Below are 18,654 nucleotides of genomic sequence, written 5' to 3'. Positions count from 1 at the left end.
AGTTTTAGATATTAAAACAGTTTTAGATATTTTATAATTTCTATTCGAATGTTTCATAATTGATATATGCAGACAAGAAAACATATAAATAAATATTTTTACTGGAAAGATATCGAACAATCTTTTTTTAGTGAAAATCTCTAAATATTCTTTTAGAGATAAATTCCCATCGGAATATTGGATGGATGGAAATGTCCATACATGTTTTATCTAAATTGTAAAGTTTATTACCCAAGGGTCATCTATTGACCCTTTGGAAAGTTTTTTTTAAAAATTTTTAAAATTTTTATTTTTATTTTTTTTTCATCAATACAGTGTACAATATACAAGTACAAACAATATCTTCTTATTACATACTTACTTACACACACTTTGATCTTTGACGTTCTTACATAAATTTAAGTAGTGTACATGTATATTATATGATAGAACAGAAAGAGAGCAGATAGAAAGGAAAGGAGAACAGAAATATAGGAAAGAGGAACAGTAACTTAATTAACTGCAGTAACTTAAATAAATATGCAAAACAATACTGAAATATTCTAGTGTGCAACTGTTAAGATAATTTCGGCTTAGCACAGTAAGATAACACATCAAAATAGAAACCCGGTATATTTAATAAAATGTAAGGAGATTTCATAACTCTAGAAGGCTATTCTATTTTTCCCGTTCATTTTGAAATTCCTGAAGAGAAGAATCATCTTTACCACACGCAATATATTTGTGTACTGAATAGTGATCCTTTATAGTATTTAGTAGTGAATAGTGATCCTTTATAGTATTTAGTAGTGAATAGTGATCCTTTATAGTATTTAGTAGTGAATAGTGATCCTCTATAGTATTTAGTAGTGAATAGTGATCCTTTATAGTATTTAGTAGTGAATAGTGATCCTCCATAGTATTTAGTAGTGAATAGTGATCCTCTATAGTATTTAGTAGTGAATAGTGATCCTTTATAGTATTTAGTAGTGAATAGTGATCCTCCATAGTATTTAGTAGTGAATAGTGATCCTCTATAGTATTTAGTAGTGAATAGTGATCCTTTATAGTATTTAGTAGTGAATAGTGATCCTCCATAGTATTTAGTAGTGAATAGTGATCCTCTATAGTATTTAGTAGTGAATAGTGATCCTTTATAGTATTTAGTAGTGAATAGTGATCCTCCATAGTATTTAGTAGTGAATAGTGATCCTCTATAGTATTTAGTAGTGAATAGTGATCCTTTATAGTATTTAGTAGTGAATAGTGATCCTCTATAGTATTTAGTAGTGAATAGTGATCCTTTATAGTATTTAGTAGTGAATAGTGATCCTCTATAGTATTTAGTACTGAATAGTGATCCTTTATAGTACTTAGTAGTGCATTTACTGAAAGTATATTTTTGAAGAAATCTTGTTTTGTAAATATAATGTTTAATCAAAAGTATAATTTCATTATCAAGTCTATAGGCTATTCCTGTTTGTGTTATTACAAAAATGAAGGATTCTTTATTGAAAGAGAAAGGAATGATCAATGCCTCTAATAATATTTCTAAAGATTGTAAAATGTTCTGTACTTTGTCACATTCCACAGATGAGATGTATAATTGTTTTCTTCTCCAAGTTGCAAAAAAACCAATAAGGGGCTATCTTTGAGACGAACCTTATACATTTGTAGTTAAAATATTATGTATGATTCTAACTTGGAACCACTGAAGTTTTGAACTGAAAGTTACACGAAAAGGAATCTGAAATTTTTTCTTCCATTTGTCATCATTAATATCAAACAGTTATCCCCATTGTCTTCTATCAGTTGGAAAAATCTCATTTTTTATAAGTATTGTATAAATATCTTTTGTCCCCTTTTTGTGTCTGTCAAAAATCTCTACGATTTAAAGGTAAAATAGGGTAAAACATGTCCATGTTTGTATTGTGAACAATATTGTTTGGTGTAAAAGATCTTCTTATTGCTGATAAAATACCATAATACTGTAATAAGTCTGTGTCTATGTTATATTTATCCTTAAATTCATTCTGAGTATAAAATGTTTGTGTACCTCCATCTTTCATCAGATCATTAACTCCACAATTGTACCAATACTGATAAAATATGTGTTTATGACCTATGGTCAGATTGAAAGGGGTAGATTTTATAGAATATGTATGATAGGTAAAACACTTTGGGTTCATTTTGTCCAGTTTCTAACATGTAATATTATTAGCTTTCTGGTACTGTAAAATGACAGTTTTAAAGTCAATTTGAAAATGCATACATCGTAATTTATTCCTATCTAATAAAGCATTATTAAACCCTAGATTTTAATTAGTTCCGTGATTTTACCAACGTGTACCAACAAGACACATTTGTTTTAAATTTACAATTAGATATATATCTTACATGTTATATTATTAGCTTTCTGGTATTGTACAATGAGAGTTAAAATTCATTTGAAAATATTCATACATTGTTATTAATTCCTCCCTAAAATATATTAATTTTACCTGTCACAACAAGACACAAATTTGTAACATACAATATTTTGTTATTGCAAACTCCCAGATATTTTTTTAAACACATTTTTATCTGTGACTGGTGTTTGCGAAATGTTCAAATACACGCTGGTATGATATTTCAAACACATTTAAACATTTCAATTTATTATGATGAATTCTGCAATTTTCTGCAAACTTAGGCAGGTGTGAAGATTTGATTGTATCTAAAGTTTAATCATATATCAACATGTTGCTCCACGTATATTAAAAAGTGGGTCTATACTGTCAAAAACACATTACATGACCCTCAAAAGGCCAGATTTTAATAAACATTTTGTTATGACATAATGAGGTTAAGTTGGTCATAAGCAACAAGAAGTCAACTTACCAAAGGTCAAGGTAATCTGGTCAAATGTCAATCATAAGGCCAAATTATGTTTATCTAAACAAAGTTGGTCAGAATTAATTCGGGATCTGCGTATGCAATTAGTAAATAATGATGTCCATCCGTCTATCTGTCCTCTGTCCGTCTGTTTGTCTGTTACCAATTGGAGATTATCTAAGGAACCAGAAGTTTAAACTGAAATTGCACATGGTTATACATTGTGGTACAGATAGCTATAGGTGTTGTTTTTATTTATCCTTATGGCAATGCAAGGACTAATACTTAAATAAAAAGGCTATGGCCGTGTTTACACAATGGACACCAGCTATTTTTTCTAATAAAAAACCCAAACAAACATGAATTTCTCTTAGTGTTTTACTTTATATAATAATGCAATTACTTTTAAGGTTTCAAAGCTTTGAAATCACAGGTTGCATAAATAAATTTGGTTGTAACTTCTATTCTATAAACCTAAAGTTTGTTCATACTTTTAATTTTGTGGCATTGAGGCAAATCGTACAGATCACCTGACACATACCGATGAAAATAACCCCATGATCTATTCCCCAAAGACCAAGATGGGGGAGAAGAGGAGAAAGGAGCGGAAGTCAAAAAGGGATAATCTTATATATATAATCTAACGTTTCTCCAGACACATTTCTCTTATGTGGAGTTTTTCTAGAAATATTATCTACAGGTACCACATCTGAGTTTCAAGTTGATGAAATAAACAACAGATTTATCTTCATTGGTGTGTTCTTGTTCTATATTAGTATATATAATTAAATTATTTAGTGCTCTTGCATTAGGGAAGAATTATACTTTGTTTTTCACTCATAAATGTTTCACTGGAGCTTGGTCCTTGTGAGTGGTGGGTCCCTACAAGGCCACTAAATGCATTATATGGGTGTGGGGTTATAATGTGGTTGGGTTGTCTGCCCATGCAGCTATCTGTCTGTAGACAAAATGAATATGAATAAGAAAATGAATTGGTACCTCCTTCTAAAATACTGCACCAATTTTAAGAATACTTGGTACACATAATACGTAAATTAACACCATGAATAGAGATGCAAAATGGATGAAGTTATACCCCTTTAAAAACATTGTTTGCACTTTTGAAGAACACATACTTCACCAATTACAATGATACTTGGTACATATAATTCTCAAATTGATCATGAGGGGACATGAGTATTCGAGAATATAGAACTTTAGCTCCGTTTAGCTTGTTGTGCTACCTTAAGGTTGGATCTATTGTCTATTCTATTTATCAAACAAGCATGCACCAACAATATCTATTCTAGTTTTAGACTAAAAACTAACTTGATATTATTAATGTTAGTTTCTTAGAATAAGAAAATGTAAGGAATATAAATCAATTTGAATTCAATTTGAATACGCGCTAGATTGTACTTAACACAAATGATATTCGTATTACTAAAAAGCACAATGTATAATAATAATAATAATATACAACATTTATATAGCGCCCTATATAATTTGTAAAATTACTCTAAAGCGCTTTACAACATATGGATAATAGTAATGGTTATAATTGTGAAAACAAAAAAACAAAGGCTTACAATCACTTTTATACATTTAAGCAAGCAATGTGCACATGATTGAACAAATAAAAGGGTGGTATTTACATAACGTCTTTGCAAAGATTCTAAAATGCAGACGTGAAGAGGTGAGTTTTGATGTCTCTCTTGAACTTGGCCAGGGTATTGGACTTTCTAATTGCAGATGGTAAGCTATTCCACAACGTAGCCGAAACCCTTCCAAAGCATCTGTTTCCGTAGGTCACAGCACGAGATTTTGGGACACACAACAAAGATTCTGACTCCGACCGTGGTGATCGTGACGGCTGATACAGGGTAACAAGCTCCTGTATGTACTGAGGAGCTGTTCCATTCAGTGCCTTGTATGTGTACACCAGAATTTTGTACTGCGACCTGTATCGTACAGGTAACCAGTGCAACGAATAGAGCACAGGTGTGATGTGCTCTCTCTTTCGAGTACGAGTAACTAGCCGTGCTGCAGTGTTCTGGACCCTCTGCAGACGACTAGTTAGTTTGTCAGATATACCACAGAGCAGGGCGTTACCATAATCCAACCGAGAGGTAACAAGTGAATGCACCAAAATCTTGCATGCATCTGCAGTTAAAAACTGCCGAATACAGCCGATGTTCCTGATCTGGTAGTAACAGGATTTGGCAATAGCGTTCACTTGTTTCTCCATGTTCAGAGAACTGTCAAAGTATACCCCTAGGTTTTTAACAGCTGGAACAGTCTCAATAGTTCTGGCACCAACCTTGAGCTGGAGAGCCATTGTTTGCTGACACTTTGGGGAAAAGACGATTAGTTCCGTCTTTTCCTGATAAAGCTTAAGCATGTTGGCGTTCATCCAGATACTGATATCTATCAGACAAGCTTCCAGACTTTCTGAGACGGTATTCCAACTGTCCTGTGGTTTGATGACCATGTAAATTTGTGTGTTATCGGTATAGCAATGATAGCGAGGGCTATGGCGACGACAAATCTCTCCAAACGGTTTGGAGTACATACAATATTTTCGTGGTCCTAACAATATGATAGTATCATATATCAAATGATGATATTCGTTTTTTGTGACATTCTGTTGTAATATAATACGTCCCGCACAAGATCACAAGATCAGATTCGGTGACGGACACATAATTCCAAGTGTAAAACAATAACATATCATTGATAATGGGATATTAAATATAACTCAATGATACCATATGGTAGGCAACTGCTGTCAGAATTAGCAAAATAAAATGGCAGTGTAGCGGATCAACTCAAAATTTTGATTAAGTAATATACTCAATTTAACTGCACTGTGTCGTAGATATTCAAGTAGTTATATGCAAAAAGCTTATCTATACTATTTTGATAGTTTGTTATGACAGCAGAAACAAATTGGCAATCAAATAGAGGTAGCCGATCAGATGAAAACAACTCTATTGCAGTGTACTTACTCTGATAGTGATGTGTCAAACAGATAACTCTTGCAAAAATTAAATAGCGTTTTTTTCAATGTGATGACAAACTTTAAAAGTATTAGTCAAAAATATGTCAGATATATTGATCAAAACGTTCGGACAAACAGATGCTGAGAACCATTGCTATGTTCCGCCATGGCATGGTTTCATGAACGAAAATCCCACAGAATAGAAAGTGTAGTAAATGCCTTCCCTCAGATATAACATGAGCATGAAACATCAAGTAAATATATGTGTTATAACAAGCAAAATAAAGTACATCTTCAAATTAGGACAAGCAATTATCCTCCCCAATGTTATAGAGTCAATCAATAAACTATAAAGGGTTTTATTTTCTTCATACAAAGACAAAATATCCATATCATGTTTTGTCTTCTAAACACCTTAAAGTTATTGTTTTACAGACCTGTTCGTCTGTCATTGCGGGTAAGGAGTCAACAACAAAACTATTACCACTGAGCTAGCACATATTACGAAGTTATTGTTAAATTTAATGACAGTATAGTTTACTTGCATAATTCCATAGCAATGGATGTAATGAAGATATTACTAATATAGTTTATAGTTACAGCCATGTATGGACAATAACATATAGCGTGTAATACATAAAGCCAATGGTAAATACCATTGAACAGATAGCTGTAAAAAGAGACGCCTTTTTATTAAAAAGTTTCCTTTTCTAAGTTTTCTATAGTAAAAGTTGTATAAATCTCCATTATTCAGACATGCATGTTCTTGGGCCAAACATATATTGCATATGCAAACATCTATGTAGTGAAACAGGGAATTACATCAACATAATAATGTAAAAAAGATAAACATTGACAATGCAAACTTAGATGCAGATTTCACGACATCAGGGTGGACGTTACTTCTGATTAAAATGTAGACCGGGAAACGTTTGTCTTGTTCGTAGACGAACTTAATTTTACTAAACTTTGGCCTATCTTGGTGATTATAATACCTTCTCTAGTGTATAAACGTCTTAGAGTGTGTGTTTGAGCACATAGTTCATTCCACTAGGAAATTGTTCTCATCCTCAATGACCCCACAACATTGCATGAATGACTCTCATACTGAAAAGGTTTAAGACTGTTGCAACGGCCAACTTCTAACACGCCAGCATTGAGAAGAAACTATATATTTTGTTAAGGTTATGCGGAATCTGTTTACGTTGACATGGTCTAAAGATTGTCTACATTCGAAACTCTTGGAAAAATTAACATAAAATCTTGCTCTCTCTCGTACAGCCAAATATTTTCCAATTAAGGGCAAACTATTCTTATAATAAAATTTGGAATGAATGAATAAAGGCAAACAGATCCAAAACCATTAATTAACAAAAGTTATTTTATCACACTAGCCCAATTTTATGTGGAATATTTCAGTTTTAGTTTTGATTCAAAGTGTTATAAATTGACTTAACAAGATCGTTCGTTGAATTGCATACTATTTTTAGCCAATATTGTATCATTTTTCAACGCCTTTCTATTGTAATGCTAAACGACCCTGCACGTCGTAAATACAGTTATTTTGCTAAATAAACTTACATATAAAATTTTCTTACAAAATTTAAAATGTTCAAGTTCAATACTCACAGCTGAATGGAAGCTCTTTATATCACTACCATAGCACATCACAGCAAAAAATATGTAAAGTATAAGTAAACCATTGAATTCTCCTATACCCTCCGGAATATTTTACAACCTACTTTTCCCACGGCCCCCACCAGCCCCCATGTAGTTCAGGGTTTGAGTTAGGATCTACGGGAGGATAAACACAAGGTACAGCTGTCTCATTCAGCTGCTGCAGCATTGACAGCATCTTCATCACCCTATCGGGATAATCTTCTGACAGGTCAACTCTTTCCACTGGATCCTTGGCAATATTGAACAGCCATACGTTCTTTTTCGGTTCGCCAGTGTAGACATTCATGTTGATGATCTCAGCAGTGGGCTCTGGAATCCATCTTCCATCGCCTAAAGCGTGTATTAGATGATTAAGTTTTTAAATACACGAACATTCGTTATACATTTGTATGAAACAGTTTTTTTATCTACAGCACGTCACAGCTGACATTGAATACTGATTAAGAAATTTAACGTTTTAGCTTGATATTCTTTATAACGCACGTAGGTTATCTGTATGGAAGTAAAATGAGCTATCTGTGGTTATCAACAAGGAAATCTTAACTCTCGGATTAGGATATTGGTCAAGCCATACCCGAACGCATCATTCGATATCATCTTTCTTCTATGCACCCATGATTTTTCTCATGACATAATCAAAGTAACTACACGGGCCACAGTGCGAATTATATATGTTGACTAGTTTGAAAAATCTTTATAGCCTTTAATAAAGGACAACAGTTAGACGTGGTTCAGCCTTCTTGCAATTTGGCAGGTTTATATGTCGGGGACCAATCAAATAGCTAACCGTGATCGTTCGTTTCTCTTTTCAGAAAATCAGAGGATGCAAACAAGATTGGTGATATTGAAAGTGGAACCAAGGGTTTTGAAGATGACCGGTGAACTGTTAATGTTTCTCTATATATCACTGTATCATAACTTATTTTAAATTATTTAATTTTTCTTCATGAATTTCAGACTTTAGGTATATTAATATGTATATTAGGAATGTAAACTTTAATTGACAAATATCATATGGATATTTGGATGAATGCTATAAAGAACGGATCTGGTGTCAGAGCTTTATTTACTATTCTAATGAAAGACATACCAGGGTTTCCGGTGATCACCTTCCAGTCTCCTACCCTAAGAGCGGCCCTGTAACGGTTGTCAAACGGACTCCCCTCCAGTTTATCTCCCACAGGCTTGGTCAGGGGATCTATGTTGTGTAAAAGTGTGTCTCTGGGACTCTTAGCTCCTTCACTGACAAATGAATATACATTATAAAGCCAGCTCTTTTATTGTACATATTCACAAAAATGATTTCCGAATCGTCATCCCAATCATCTACACAATGTTTATCAGGGAGTATAATATGAATCAGCAGAATACAACAAACTCAAATTTCACGATGTATGATGGGTGTGAATTCATCAAAAATATTAAATAAACCATAAAAATTAAGCAGGCTACAAAAATAAAATTTGATGTCAGTGTCATTTCTTATTAAACGTTTTTCATGTTAACTAAGATTAAAGAGTTATACAAAACTGCCCCTCTCTCAATTAATATTTGGTAATAAGCAAGGGGTCCAAATTGCATTGCTAATCTAGTCTGACATTCATTGAAAGAATAATAGCAAAATAGCATACATCTATTCGTCATGTATTGAGGTATTGTTAAATGGTCCTTCAAAAATAAGAACATATATGGTAATTTTATGGTAAACTTATAATGTGGTCGGTGATGCTAATTCAAAACACAAAGGAGTAAGCAGATATTTCCTCTCCCCTTCAAACCCCAGCCCCCTACGAGCCAGCAACAAACGACTACCGATAACAGAAACTAGCATCAGGGACAGGGAATCGCTAGGGTATCATGTGCAATTTGAAATAAAGGAAGACGGATAGATAAAAGAAATACAGCCTGTTCTTGTATTGTGGCTTTGGACGGTGACATGACAATAATGCATGTTCCTTCTAACAACCATCTACATACCTAATTGTTTTCCACTGATCAAATCCATCGAGAGGTTTGGTGCCGTTAAGGGAGCCCCCTGCCAGTCCTACCAGTGTCGGGTACCAGTCTGTCACATGTATGAGTTCAGTGGACACACTCCCTTTTTTCTGTAGAGATTTTCCGTGCACAAATCCTACTCCGTGCATTCCTCCCTCCCAAAGAGATGCCTTCCAGCCCCTCAGCGGCCAGTTGTTGCCTCCTGCATATATCTCCCCTCCATTGTCTGAAAACAAAATGGCACTCTCATGAATTATTTAATTGTAGTTGTATTTTTTCAAGTCATAAATACAGTTCAAAAAGTTTTTATCATTTTTGTATTGATATTACTGTAAATCAGGTTTCTAAGACATTTTCTCTAAGCCAAAATCTTAATATATATTTTGAAAGTCCATATACCAAACACAAATATTCTACAACTGCGAATGTGTCGCGTGTGTCAGCTAATGCTGCATATTGACTAATCGTAATGTATGTATCACCAAAGAATAATAAACAGATTGTAAAAGCCACTTAAAATATTAACAAAAGTGGCCGGTAACCAACATTAAGCAAGGGACTTGGATATTAAATAGAATCATATCATCAAAAATCATCCGATAATTCTTTCAAAAGATATCAACCGGAAACCATGAGCCAAAAAGATCGCAGCACTTTAGGTTATTATGCACGAATTTGATGTACACTTGAGTTGAGAATTTAGCCAGAAAATGTGCCAGGAGAGATAAGTAAAACTCCGTTATTCCTGCTAGAATCTATTTTCTGGGGATACAAAAACAAGATACAAAATATCGAATTTGAATCATCTGAATAAAGAAACTGTTGACACGGGGACCCTCAGACTAAGCAAGGAAAAGAAAACCATATGTCACAGGTGTAGGCAATATACACCTGTGGAAAAAACCATGATGGTATCATCCCACATTCCTTTGGCCTGGAATGCTGCTGTAATGTTCCCGATAGCCTCGTCCATGGCAGCAACCATTCCTGTCATATATACATAGAATGACATTAAAATTAAACGTTTATATATTTCGCTTGCATCCTCGCAAAATATCATTGACATAATATTCATAAAAGGTAAGGTCAACGTCTATTCATTTCAGAATTTTTTCTTGTACTGATCTTATGTACAAAAGGAATTAGGCAACAGGCATAGCCTATATAAGCCCTCTCCTTACAAAACATAACGGTATATACATATCATATAAATGATACTTTTACAGATGTTTTTTTGAGTATTAAAATAAGAGATCATTTGTACTTTGAATTTGATTTGACAAGACATATTTCAAATATCACAATTGTTGTAAGAGAGATTATTTTACAAAGCTATCTTATAAAAACGTCTGGTGTCTCTAATGTAATTCTGAACCGTCTCCACAATATTTATATTCATATTTACGTCTTGTGATTGAAAACCATAAATAAAAGTTTGGGTATTGAGTGAAATAGCATCACTCATCGCTGACAGAGAGTATTAGTCCTTGGTTAGTATAAAAAAAGGACAATGCAGGACAAAATTATCACGATCTTCGAAGGGGGAACCACATATACAAGATGTATGGGTTTATGAAGCTTAAGTTTGATATATTATAAATATTGTGAAACTTTTGCATATTTTTCTTCTTAAATGTACCACTACGCTTACTTAATGCATACCAATATGACATATTTTGTATCAAAATGACAGTAATTTCAGTCACTTTACACAATCCTTATTCATTTTCAAAATTATATTCACCTGTGACATTTATGTGTCATTTTGTTAGGATACCCCGTCACACAACCTGGTGTTATGCAAGGAGGTCCACTACGGTTATCAGTATTAATAATGAATAATTATATACGCAATTAATGTTCATTTTATGTATCTGCATAATTATGGCGAAACAATAAAAGATATTGAAGTAGGGCCGAATGTTGACACTGGCATTATTTGTTTACAACTCTGTTATTTGAGAAAGTGAAACTATGTATATGCGAAATAAATTGTACACCTTTAAAAATGCAAACTTCGAGAAGTCTATCATAAAAAACGCTTTTTATATAGTTACTAAGACAACATTGGGATTACACAGCAATTGTGTGGAATTCATACAGAATTGAAGATACCACAGAACAAGGTCAACGGCAGAGAGACTATCTTTTTTTTTCGTAAAAATAAATATTGTATTTATTGAATTAGATAACACAAAGTTTGCCTTAAATTACGTACACAAAAACGACTTTCAGAAGATATAATCAATCCATTGAATTGTAAATAAACAGCAGAAAATGCTATAAGATTCCTTAATAATAATAGGAATAATTCATATAGTATAACCACAATGTATGTATATATACATCAACAATTAGGCTATTTACTATATTTGTAACATAGTGTATACCTTATTACATGTATCAACTGTATTCTAGAAATTGATTCCGAGGAAACGTTTGCCTATGTTCATTAACTTTCCTATTTAATCCTATTAAAGTACTGACCTGCATATGTACGCCTGTCACTGTTTCTTATGTGAGCATACTTTTCTTTGTACCTCGCAGGGACTTCTAATGGTTCGTGGACAGCTTGGAGTGCTAGGTACAGAAACATGGGCTGAAAAAATCACAATTCGACATGTAAATAGCTTAAAATATTGGTAAAATTGTCCATACTAGTACATCAATCGAACCTTTTACATTTATTAAGTAATTAAATTAGCATGGACATTAACGTTGAGTGATATAAGTCGTAAAACCAACTGTAAAGCTGATAATGCAAGTCTAATTTTCTCGCGATCAAACCTCAAGATAAATAAGATCTAATTAAAGGGCATTGAGTCCACTGACCTTGAAGTATGAACGTGACAAACACAGGGGTGCTTGCACCTTACATTTAAGGTTATAGATCCAGTATGAAAAACACGTCCTTAAATGACCTTAGCTGTTAATAGGACGTTAAACAAAATTAAACCAAACCAGTATGCAAAAAATGAATTTCACTGCACCACATTGCTGTTTCGACCTTATGTTTATAAAATAATAGAATTAAAATGAAATATTAATTTCGCTCTCCAATATGCGCACACAATAATAAATGATAAATAAAAAGTCTGTATCTTTTTTTCACGTGGGCAATCAAACTTCAACACATCTTCCTTATGATGTTTTTCATGCGTTTGTGATTGCACTGCGCGGGTTCTCTTTCGTGATTACCCTTGACAGAAATTGTTTTTTTCATAGATACTCCATGTGTGAAAGTTATGATATTTGACATGTCTTCTTCTGTAAGTCGCAAGCATTCTACAGCGAAGGATATCCGTAATTCTTTTTTTTTATAGATATCTAACAAAATTTCCCTGATTCCAGATAAAAATTGTTGTTTTAAAATATTCTGTAGCTACGTCATTTTTCGAAGGAGACTAAGGTCGAACCGTCTTGTTGTATATCAAACTTGCTTATAACAAGTTGTTGCTTTTTCTTGAAAATGTGCTGGTAAACCAACCAATGCATCATTTCGGTTCAAACAAACCTGCATATAGGGGAAACAATAAAGAGGTTCGTTGTATACATATTTTGTGATGTTTTTGTTTTCGTGAATTATGATGTTATGGTATTTATTTATTCCAAATATTGTATGTTCTTACTTTAGAAGAGTTGTAGTTGCTCACAATGTCTATGGCACGTCTGCTATACATCTCTGTGGAATATTCATTGGGGTTCGGCTCAGCAGGTTTGAGGTTATCTCGTAAATCTTTGCCGCAAAACTTTGGACCAATACATCTAGATTTGTTATAGTAATCCTCCATTCCGGCCAAATATCCTGTAATTAGTTCAACATAAACATTTGATTCCCTTAAAAGTTTATATAGTCTATGTAAATATGCATTATTTGTCATTGTTTAGCAGCACACAAACAGTATACGTGGACGTGTTTTGCAGCAAACTAACAGTATACCGGGAAGTGTTTTGCAGCACATAAATAATATATCTGGAAGTGTTTTGTAGCACATAAACAGTATACCTGGAAGTAAATTGAAGCGCATTAACAGTATACCGGGTAGTGTCTAGAAGCACGTCAGCATTATAAAAGGTAGTGTCTAGTAAAAACATGTCAACAGTACGTCAACAGTACAGCAGGTAGTGTGTAGAAGCACGTCAACAGTACAACAGGTAGTGTGTTGAAGCACGTCTAAAGTACACCAGGTAGTGTCTAAAAGAACGTCAACAGTACACCAGGTAGTGTAGCAATGTACCAGATAGTATCTTACACCACAAAAACTGTATACCAGATACTGTCTAACAGCACATAATTAGTATACCAGATAGTGTCTAGCAGCACAAAAAACAGTATACAAGATAGTCTCTTACAGCACAAAAACAGTATACCAGATACTGTCTTACAGCACATAAATAGTATACGAGATAATGTCTAGCAGCACAAAAAACAGTATACCAGATAGTGTTTAGCAGTGCATTAGCAATATACCAGATAGTGTCTTGCAGCACTGTAATAATATACCAGATAGTGCATGTATCTAGCAGCACACTAACAGTATACCAGATAGAGTATTATGGCACAAAAACTGTGTACCAGACAGTGTTTGGCAGTGCATTAGCAATATACCAAGCATAGTATCGTTTTACATTATAAATTGACGAGCGGGCCATAATGTGTTAAGCATAGCGGTAACAGATAATTTGTATACTCATGTAGTATTCGTTTTATATTAAGTGCAAAATAGATAGAGCATGAACTATCGATCACACATTCAGATAAAATTTTTGCAGACCTGTTAAAACTACAGTCTAACAAGAAAATGAAGATAGGTAAAGAATATAATGAAACTGTCGGATACTGGTTAATTGAAGTACTTGTTACATTTTGTAGTAAGGATTATAAGGAAATTTTACTTCGTGTCAATAAATCATTATCCGGATGAGAAAAAGAAACCGGCATAGTGAGTGCTGAAATTGATTTAAATGACGTAATGACCTGGAAATGTGTTACAGCTATTAACCTGTGAATGAGTACATCGACCTCGTGAATTTAGGCGAAATGAGGTTACTGGTATGCCAGCACACAATTCATGCAGTTTATCATGAACTGTGTAGCATTACATTGGTCATACAATAAACTTAATGGTTATTCCTCCAGTCTTATTAGATATGTCCAAGTTAACAATATACATGTATATAGGTGTGCAAGCAGACTTTCAGTAACGACTCAACACTGCGGGTTTTTGTGCTACTTCTGAAATCACACATAATTTTTTGGAAAGCTGCTTCTTGGACCAAGTTTATGATACATAAAATGATTTACATACAACATTAATCCAACAATAAATAAGAAAATACTAAAACTATCTCGAGCTACATGTATATGTAAATCAATTAAATTGATATAACTGGCAATTGCCATGCCGAAAGAAGTTACGAGTCTACGATTGAAATGTATCATACCATAAAACGTGTCATACCATAAAACGTGTCAAAACCTCTGTTGTTGGGGAGGTATTCCTCCTTGTAGAAACCCAGGTGCCATTTTCCTACAGCGTGTGTGGAGTATCCAGCCTCCCTCATCTTGTCTGGCAGAATGGGGCTGTCCCTTGGCAAGGCATTGGGCTGGGGTGCAAAGATTACGCTGTGTTGCAAACCGGTGTGGATCTGTGAAGAAAATGTAAACAAAAGTATGTTCTATAGAATTTTATTATCTTATAATCACGCTCGATCATGGAATCAGTTCTAAAATTGATTGCAGAGTCGCTTATGTATATAAAAGACGATTAAATCAAAACAATCATATATCAACACGGTTTAAGTTTCGTCAGCGCCTTCACAATTGATTAACTATGTGCAATACTTGCATCAAATAACATAAAAATACTTACTTTAATAATTCAAAACCTGATAAGAGAAGTTTGTGATTAGTAGTATTGAACATCGATGTAAACATTTTATGATTTTTTCAGCTTTTAAGTAAAAGCATGAACAAAGTACCAAATGGATCTTTTTTTTGCAATTTGATAAACATATCTTTTTAGAATTAGTATGAACAAGATGAATATATTCCAAATTCAAACAGCATGTTATAAGGTTAGCCTTTTTAAATAATATATGATTAATTTAGCTACAAAACGCGTTAAGGTACTGAAAGCCGATTATGGTCTCCTAAAGTGTGGCAGCAAACTCTTTATGACCTACATAATTTGACTAAGCATTTTTATAAAGAAGCTGTTATAGCGCATAGATATACAATTTATCAAACTTATGTTTTCGTTATTTATAGTTAGTATTTTTTTATATACCACAAGACCGTTTGTACATTAGTACTAATCTGCATCGTGTTTCAAAATAGTTTGATTTTTTAATTCAAGAAAAAAATACTTGCTTTTCGACAGTTTTTTATATCTGGTTATAAAGGGGAAATGAGTTAAAAAATACACAACTTAATTTCGAAAAGGTATAAAGCCAATTAAAATTGATAAAGGAAGAAATTGAAACAAACAAACGAACAACAACAACAACAACAAGAAAAACCGGACCAGTGTTTGGGCTTCTTGCCATCATATTTAATTGTACACTTTATCTCTTCATCTGAATACCATATCAAATATTGTCCTGTCAGCCTTAGGACGAATATAATAGTTTAACTGATATCATCTGTGTCCGTACTTACCACCATGTCATAAGTTCATGAACTCTCAAACGATCCATTGTTGTGTCATTACATACATGAGGATGTCCATCAACTACTCCATGTATAGTATATATACAGTAGGTCGTTACTTAGTACTTCTTTAGATTATTTTACTATTCATGAAATTAAACATTGTATATATCCAGACACATGAAAATGAAAATATAAATTCCTTTTTATACGACCCAAAATCATAGTGTTACAACGGGCCTTATTTCGGTTGGTTTTGAGATATTTCAAAACTACAATGACATTTCAGTCATGTCGATCTCACAATTTAATCACAGACACGGCGGGCATTCAAACTTTCGTATTTAGCTTTCAAATTTAATTACTCGAAAACACGTGCAGGTGTATCGAATAGGGGTAAATGGATGAGAAATTAACTTTATTATGTAAACTGTGCCGTAATGTCCAAGAGAGGAGAGAAATTAGTTTAAGCTCGTATAGTTTGTTTTCCAATCCTCTTTATACTATGTTTTGTAGTATGTGTAGAGTGCAAAAATTTGAAATAAAATAATGTTTAAATAAGATTTATTTATGTTGCCAAATGCACAGGTTTAGTAATACGTATTTATCTGCTCTGAGAAACTGAGATATAAACTTGTATCTGCTTTTGTGTTACTTTGTTACCGTAGTTTTTGTAAACAGCCGTTGTGAATAGGTTCTGTAACTGAAAGTTTTCATTGATATGGGAATCAGATACGTCGTGTGCTTCTTAGTAGCAATACTAATATATTCAATGTTAAAATGTTTATAATGATGGCATAACATCTAAAGACGACTTGACAAACATGTTGATCTTTATATAAACACAGTTAGTTACCTACGTTATCACAGTTCGGCTGTGTGATGAATACAGCTCTCAAATCTGTATGTATAGCACTATTACTAGTGTCGCACCTGACTGCAGACAGAGGGCTGCTGTCGTTATGAAATGAGTTTCGATCTTGTAATCAGATGCTGCATTCAGGCGAGCCTTGACTAAGCCTTATAAAGCCTGCATAAGCATTTGCAGGGGCCCCTAGAGTTTATACCTGAAAATGTAACATTTTAAAACAGGTTCCGCATAAACGAACAGGCCCAGGTAAACACGCTGTAGTAACTCTACTACCGGCACATGCAGTGCAGCACACCATTACTCCCAGTGCGCTTGTATGGCTGAAACCAAAAGGGTATGACGAACCTAACAAATTAGAACAATTTCTTCATGTCTACATATAATTCTCAAATGTCAGGTTAGATTTTAATGTTTTAAAAAAATAAATGAATATTTGAAACTAGGCCTAAAGAAGATATTTTGTTTCATATTACCTGATATCTCCCGGACATAAGTTGACTCCTAGTAGGTGTACATATAGGCTGTACATAGTAATTTTCCAGTCTAACACCCTCAGCAGACAGCTTATCGAGGTTTGGGGTCTTGATTTCCGATCCATGATAACCAATGTCATTATATCCGTAGTCGTCCGCAAGCACAAATAAAATATGTGGCTGCTTTGTGTGAACAATATTCACAAAACACAAAAGTAGAAAATAAACAATACCTGACAAGGCAGCGTTACTTATCATCATCACGTCTATTTGGAAAACAGAAATCGATCTACACAATGGACACAACGTCCCTATTTAAAATAAAACTAGCCAACTGAATCTAGGTTCGAATGAAAGTAACACGGACTACGGAACGGAATTAATGTTCATTTGTCATTTTCTTGGCTATTGGGCTCGATATATAAAGACATGAAAACAATCTTCAACTTAAATTACATTTCAAAGGATTCTTTAAGGGATTTTATAGTTACATGATATCGATCGAACAGCAAATTAACACAATATTAGCAAACGGGAAAAGGTGTTTGTTTTTAGTATCCCTTTCTAGGAAACGTTTTGTTTTCTATTTCAAGATATATGTATATATTTGCGAGATAAAAAAGGATTAAATGTCCATGTGAAGTAAGTAAATATAGAAAAAATAAGATATTTAACGACCGACTAAAAAACTAGCTGCTTTCACCCTTCACATGGCTCTTCAGGTTTATTTCAAAAGAAATACAATATTTCTTTTGAAATAAACCTGATGAGCCCTGTGAAGGGTGAAAGCAGCTAGTTTTTTTTAAGTTAATATTTCTTTTGAAATAAAACTGAAGAGCCATGTGAAGGGTGAAAGCAGCTAGTTTTTTAGTCGGTCGTTAAATCTTATTTTTTCTATATATATTTGCGTATATTAAAGATTTTATTTGTTTGTTGGTTAACGTTCCTGCAACAACCAGGGTCATATGCAGACGGGTACCGTTGCTATGGCGGCGGCATATTGGTATATTTTATATCCCGTAATGTTTCTGAATGGGGTCCAACAGTCGTCACCTTTTACGACATGCCTTATAGGATACAACACGTCTCGATCTTCTTTCTCCGGGGTGACTACAAGCAATATTTTCTA

At 33.6% G+C, this 18,654-nt stretch overlaps 1 protein-coding gene across 2 annotated transcripts; it reads right to left on the bottom strand.

The window, feature by feature from the left end:
• Positions 1–6,044: 6,044 nt before the first annotated feature.
• LOC110464405 (arylsulfatase J-like) lies at positions 6,045–17,860 on the bottom strand. 2 transcript variants are annotated; one of them, XM_021519604.1, is made up of 8 exons: positions 17,526–17,860; positions 14,992–15,178; positions 13,159–13,334; positions 12,017–12,128; positions 10,421–10,516; positions 9,512–9,755; positions 8,625–8,776; positions 6,045–7,864 (listed from the first exon to the last, which is right to left on the bottom strand). In XM_021519604.1, the coding sequence occupies exons 1-8, from the start codon at positions 17,784–17,786 to the stop codon at positions 7,593–7,595; spliced, it is 1,500 nt and encodes a 499-aa protein (XP_021375279.1). In that variant the 5' UTR covers positions 17,787–17,860; the 3' UTR covers positions 6,045–7,592. The 2 variants fall into 2 exon arrangements, with proteins under 2 accessions (XP_021375279.1, XP_021375280.1); XM_021519605.1 differs by lacking the exon at positions 17,526–17,860 and adding an exon at positions 16,191–16,359.
• Between the last annotated feature and the right edge of the window lie 794 nt (positions 17,861–18,654).

The sequence above is a fragment of the Mizuhopecten yessoensis genome, unplaced genomic scaffold, assembly GCF_002113885.1.
Source record: "Mizuhopecten yessoensis strain PY_sf001 unplaced genomic scaffold, ASM211388v2 scaffold10987, whole genome shotgun sequence".
In the NCBI taxonomy this organism is placed as follows: Eukaryota; Metazoa; Mollusca; class Bivalvia; order Pectinida; family Pectinidae; genus Mizuhopecten; species Mizuhopecten yessoensis.
This window is presented reverse-complemented; position numbering and strand designations above follow the sequence as displayed.

Excerpts from the sequence above, each read along its gene's own strand:
- LOC110464405 (XM_021519604.1), bottom strand. The coding sequence starts at position 17,786 with ATGATGATAAGTAACGCTGCCTTGTCAGGTATTGTTTATTTTCTACTT. Across the intron at positions 13,335-14,991 it reads AGGTTTTGACACGTTTTATG|GATATTTGGCCGGAATGGAG; the intron begins GTATGACACGTT and ends AACTAATTACAG. Across the intron at positions 7,865-8,624 it reads GGTGATCACCGGAAACCCTG|GCGATGGAAGATGGATTCCA; the intron begins GTATGTCTTTCA and ends TACACGCTTTAG.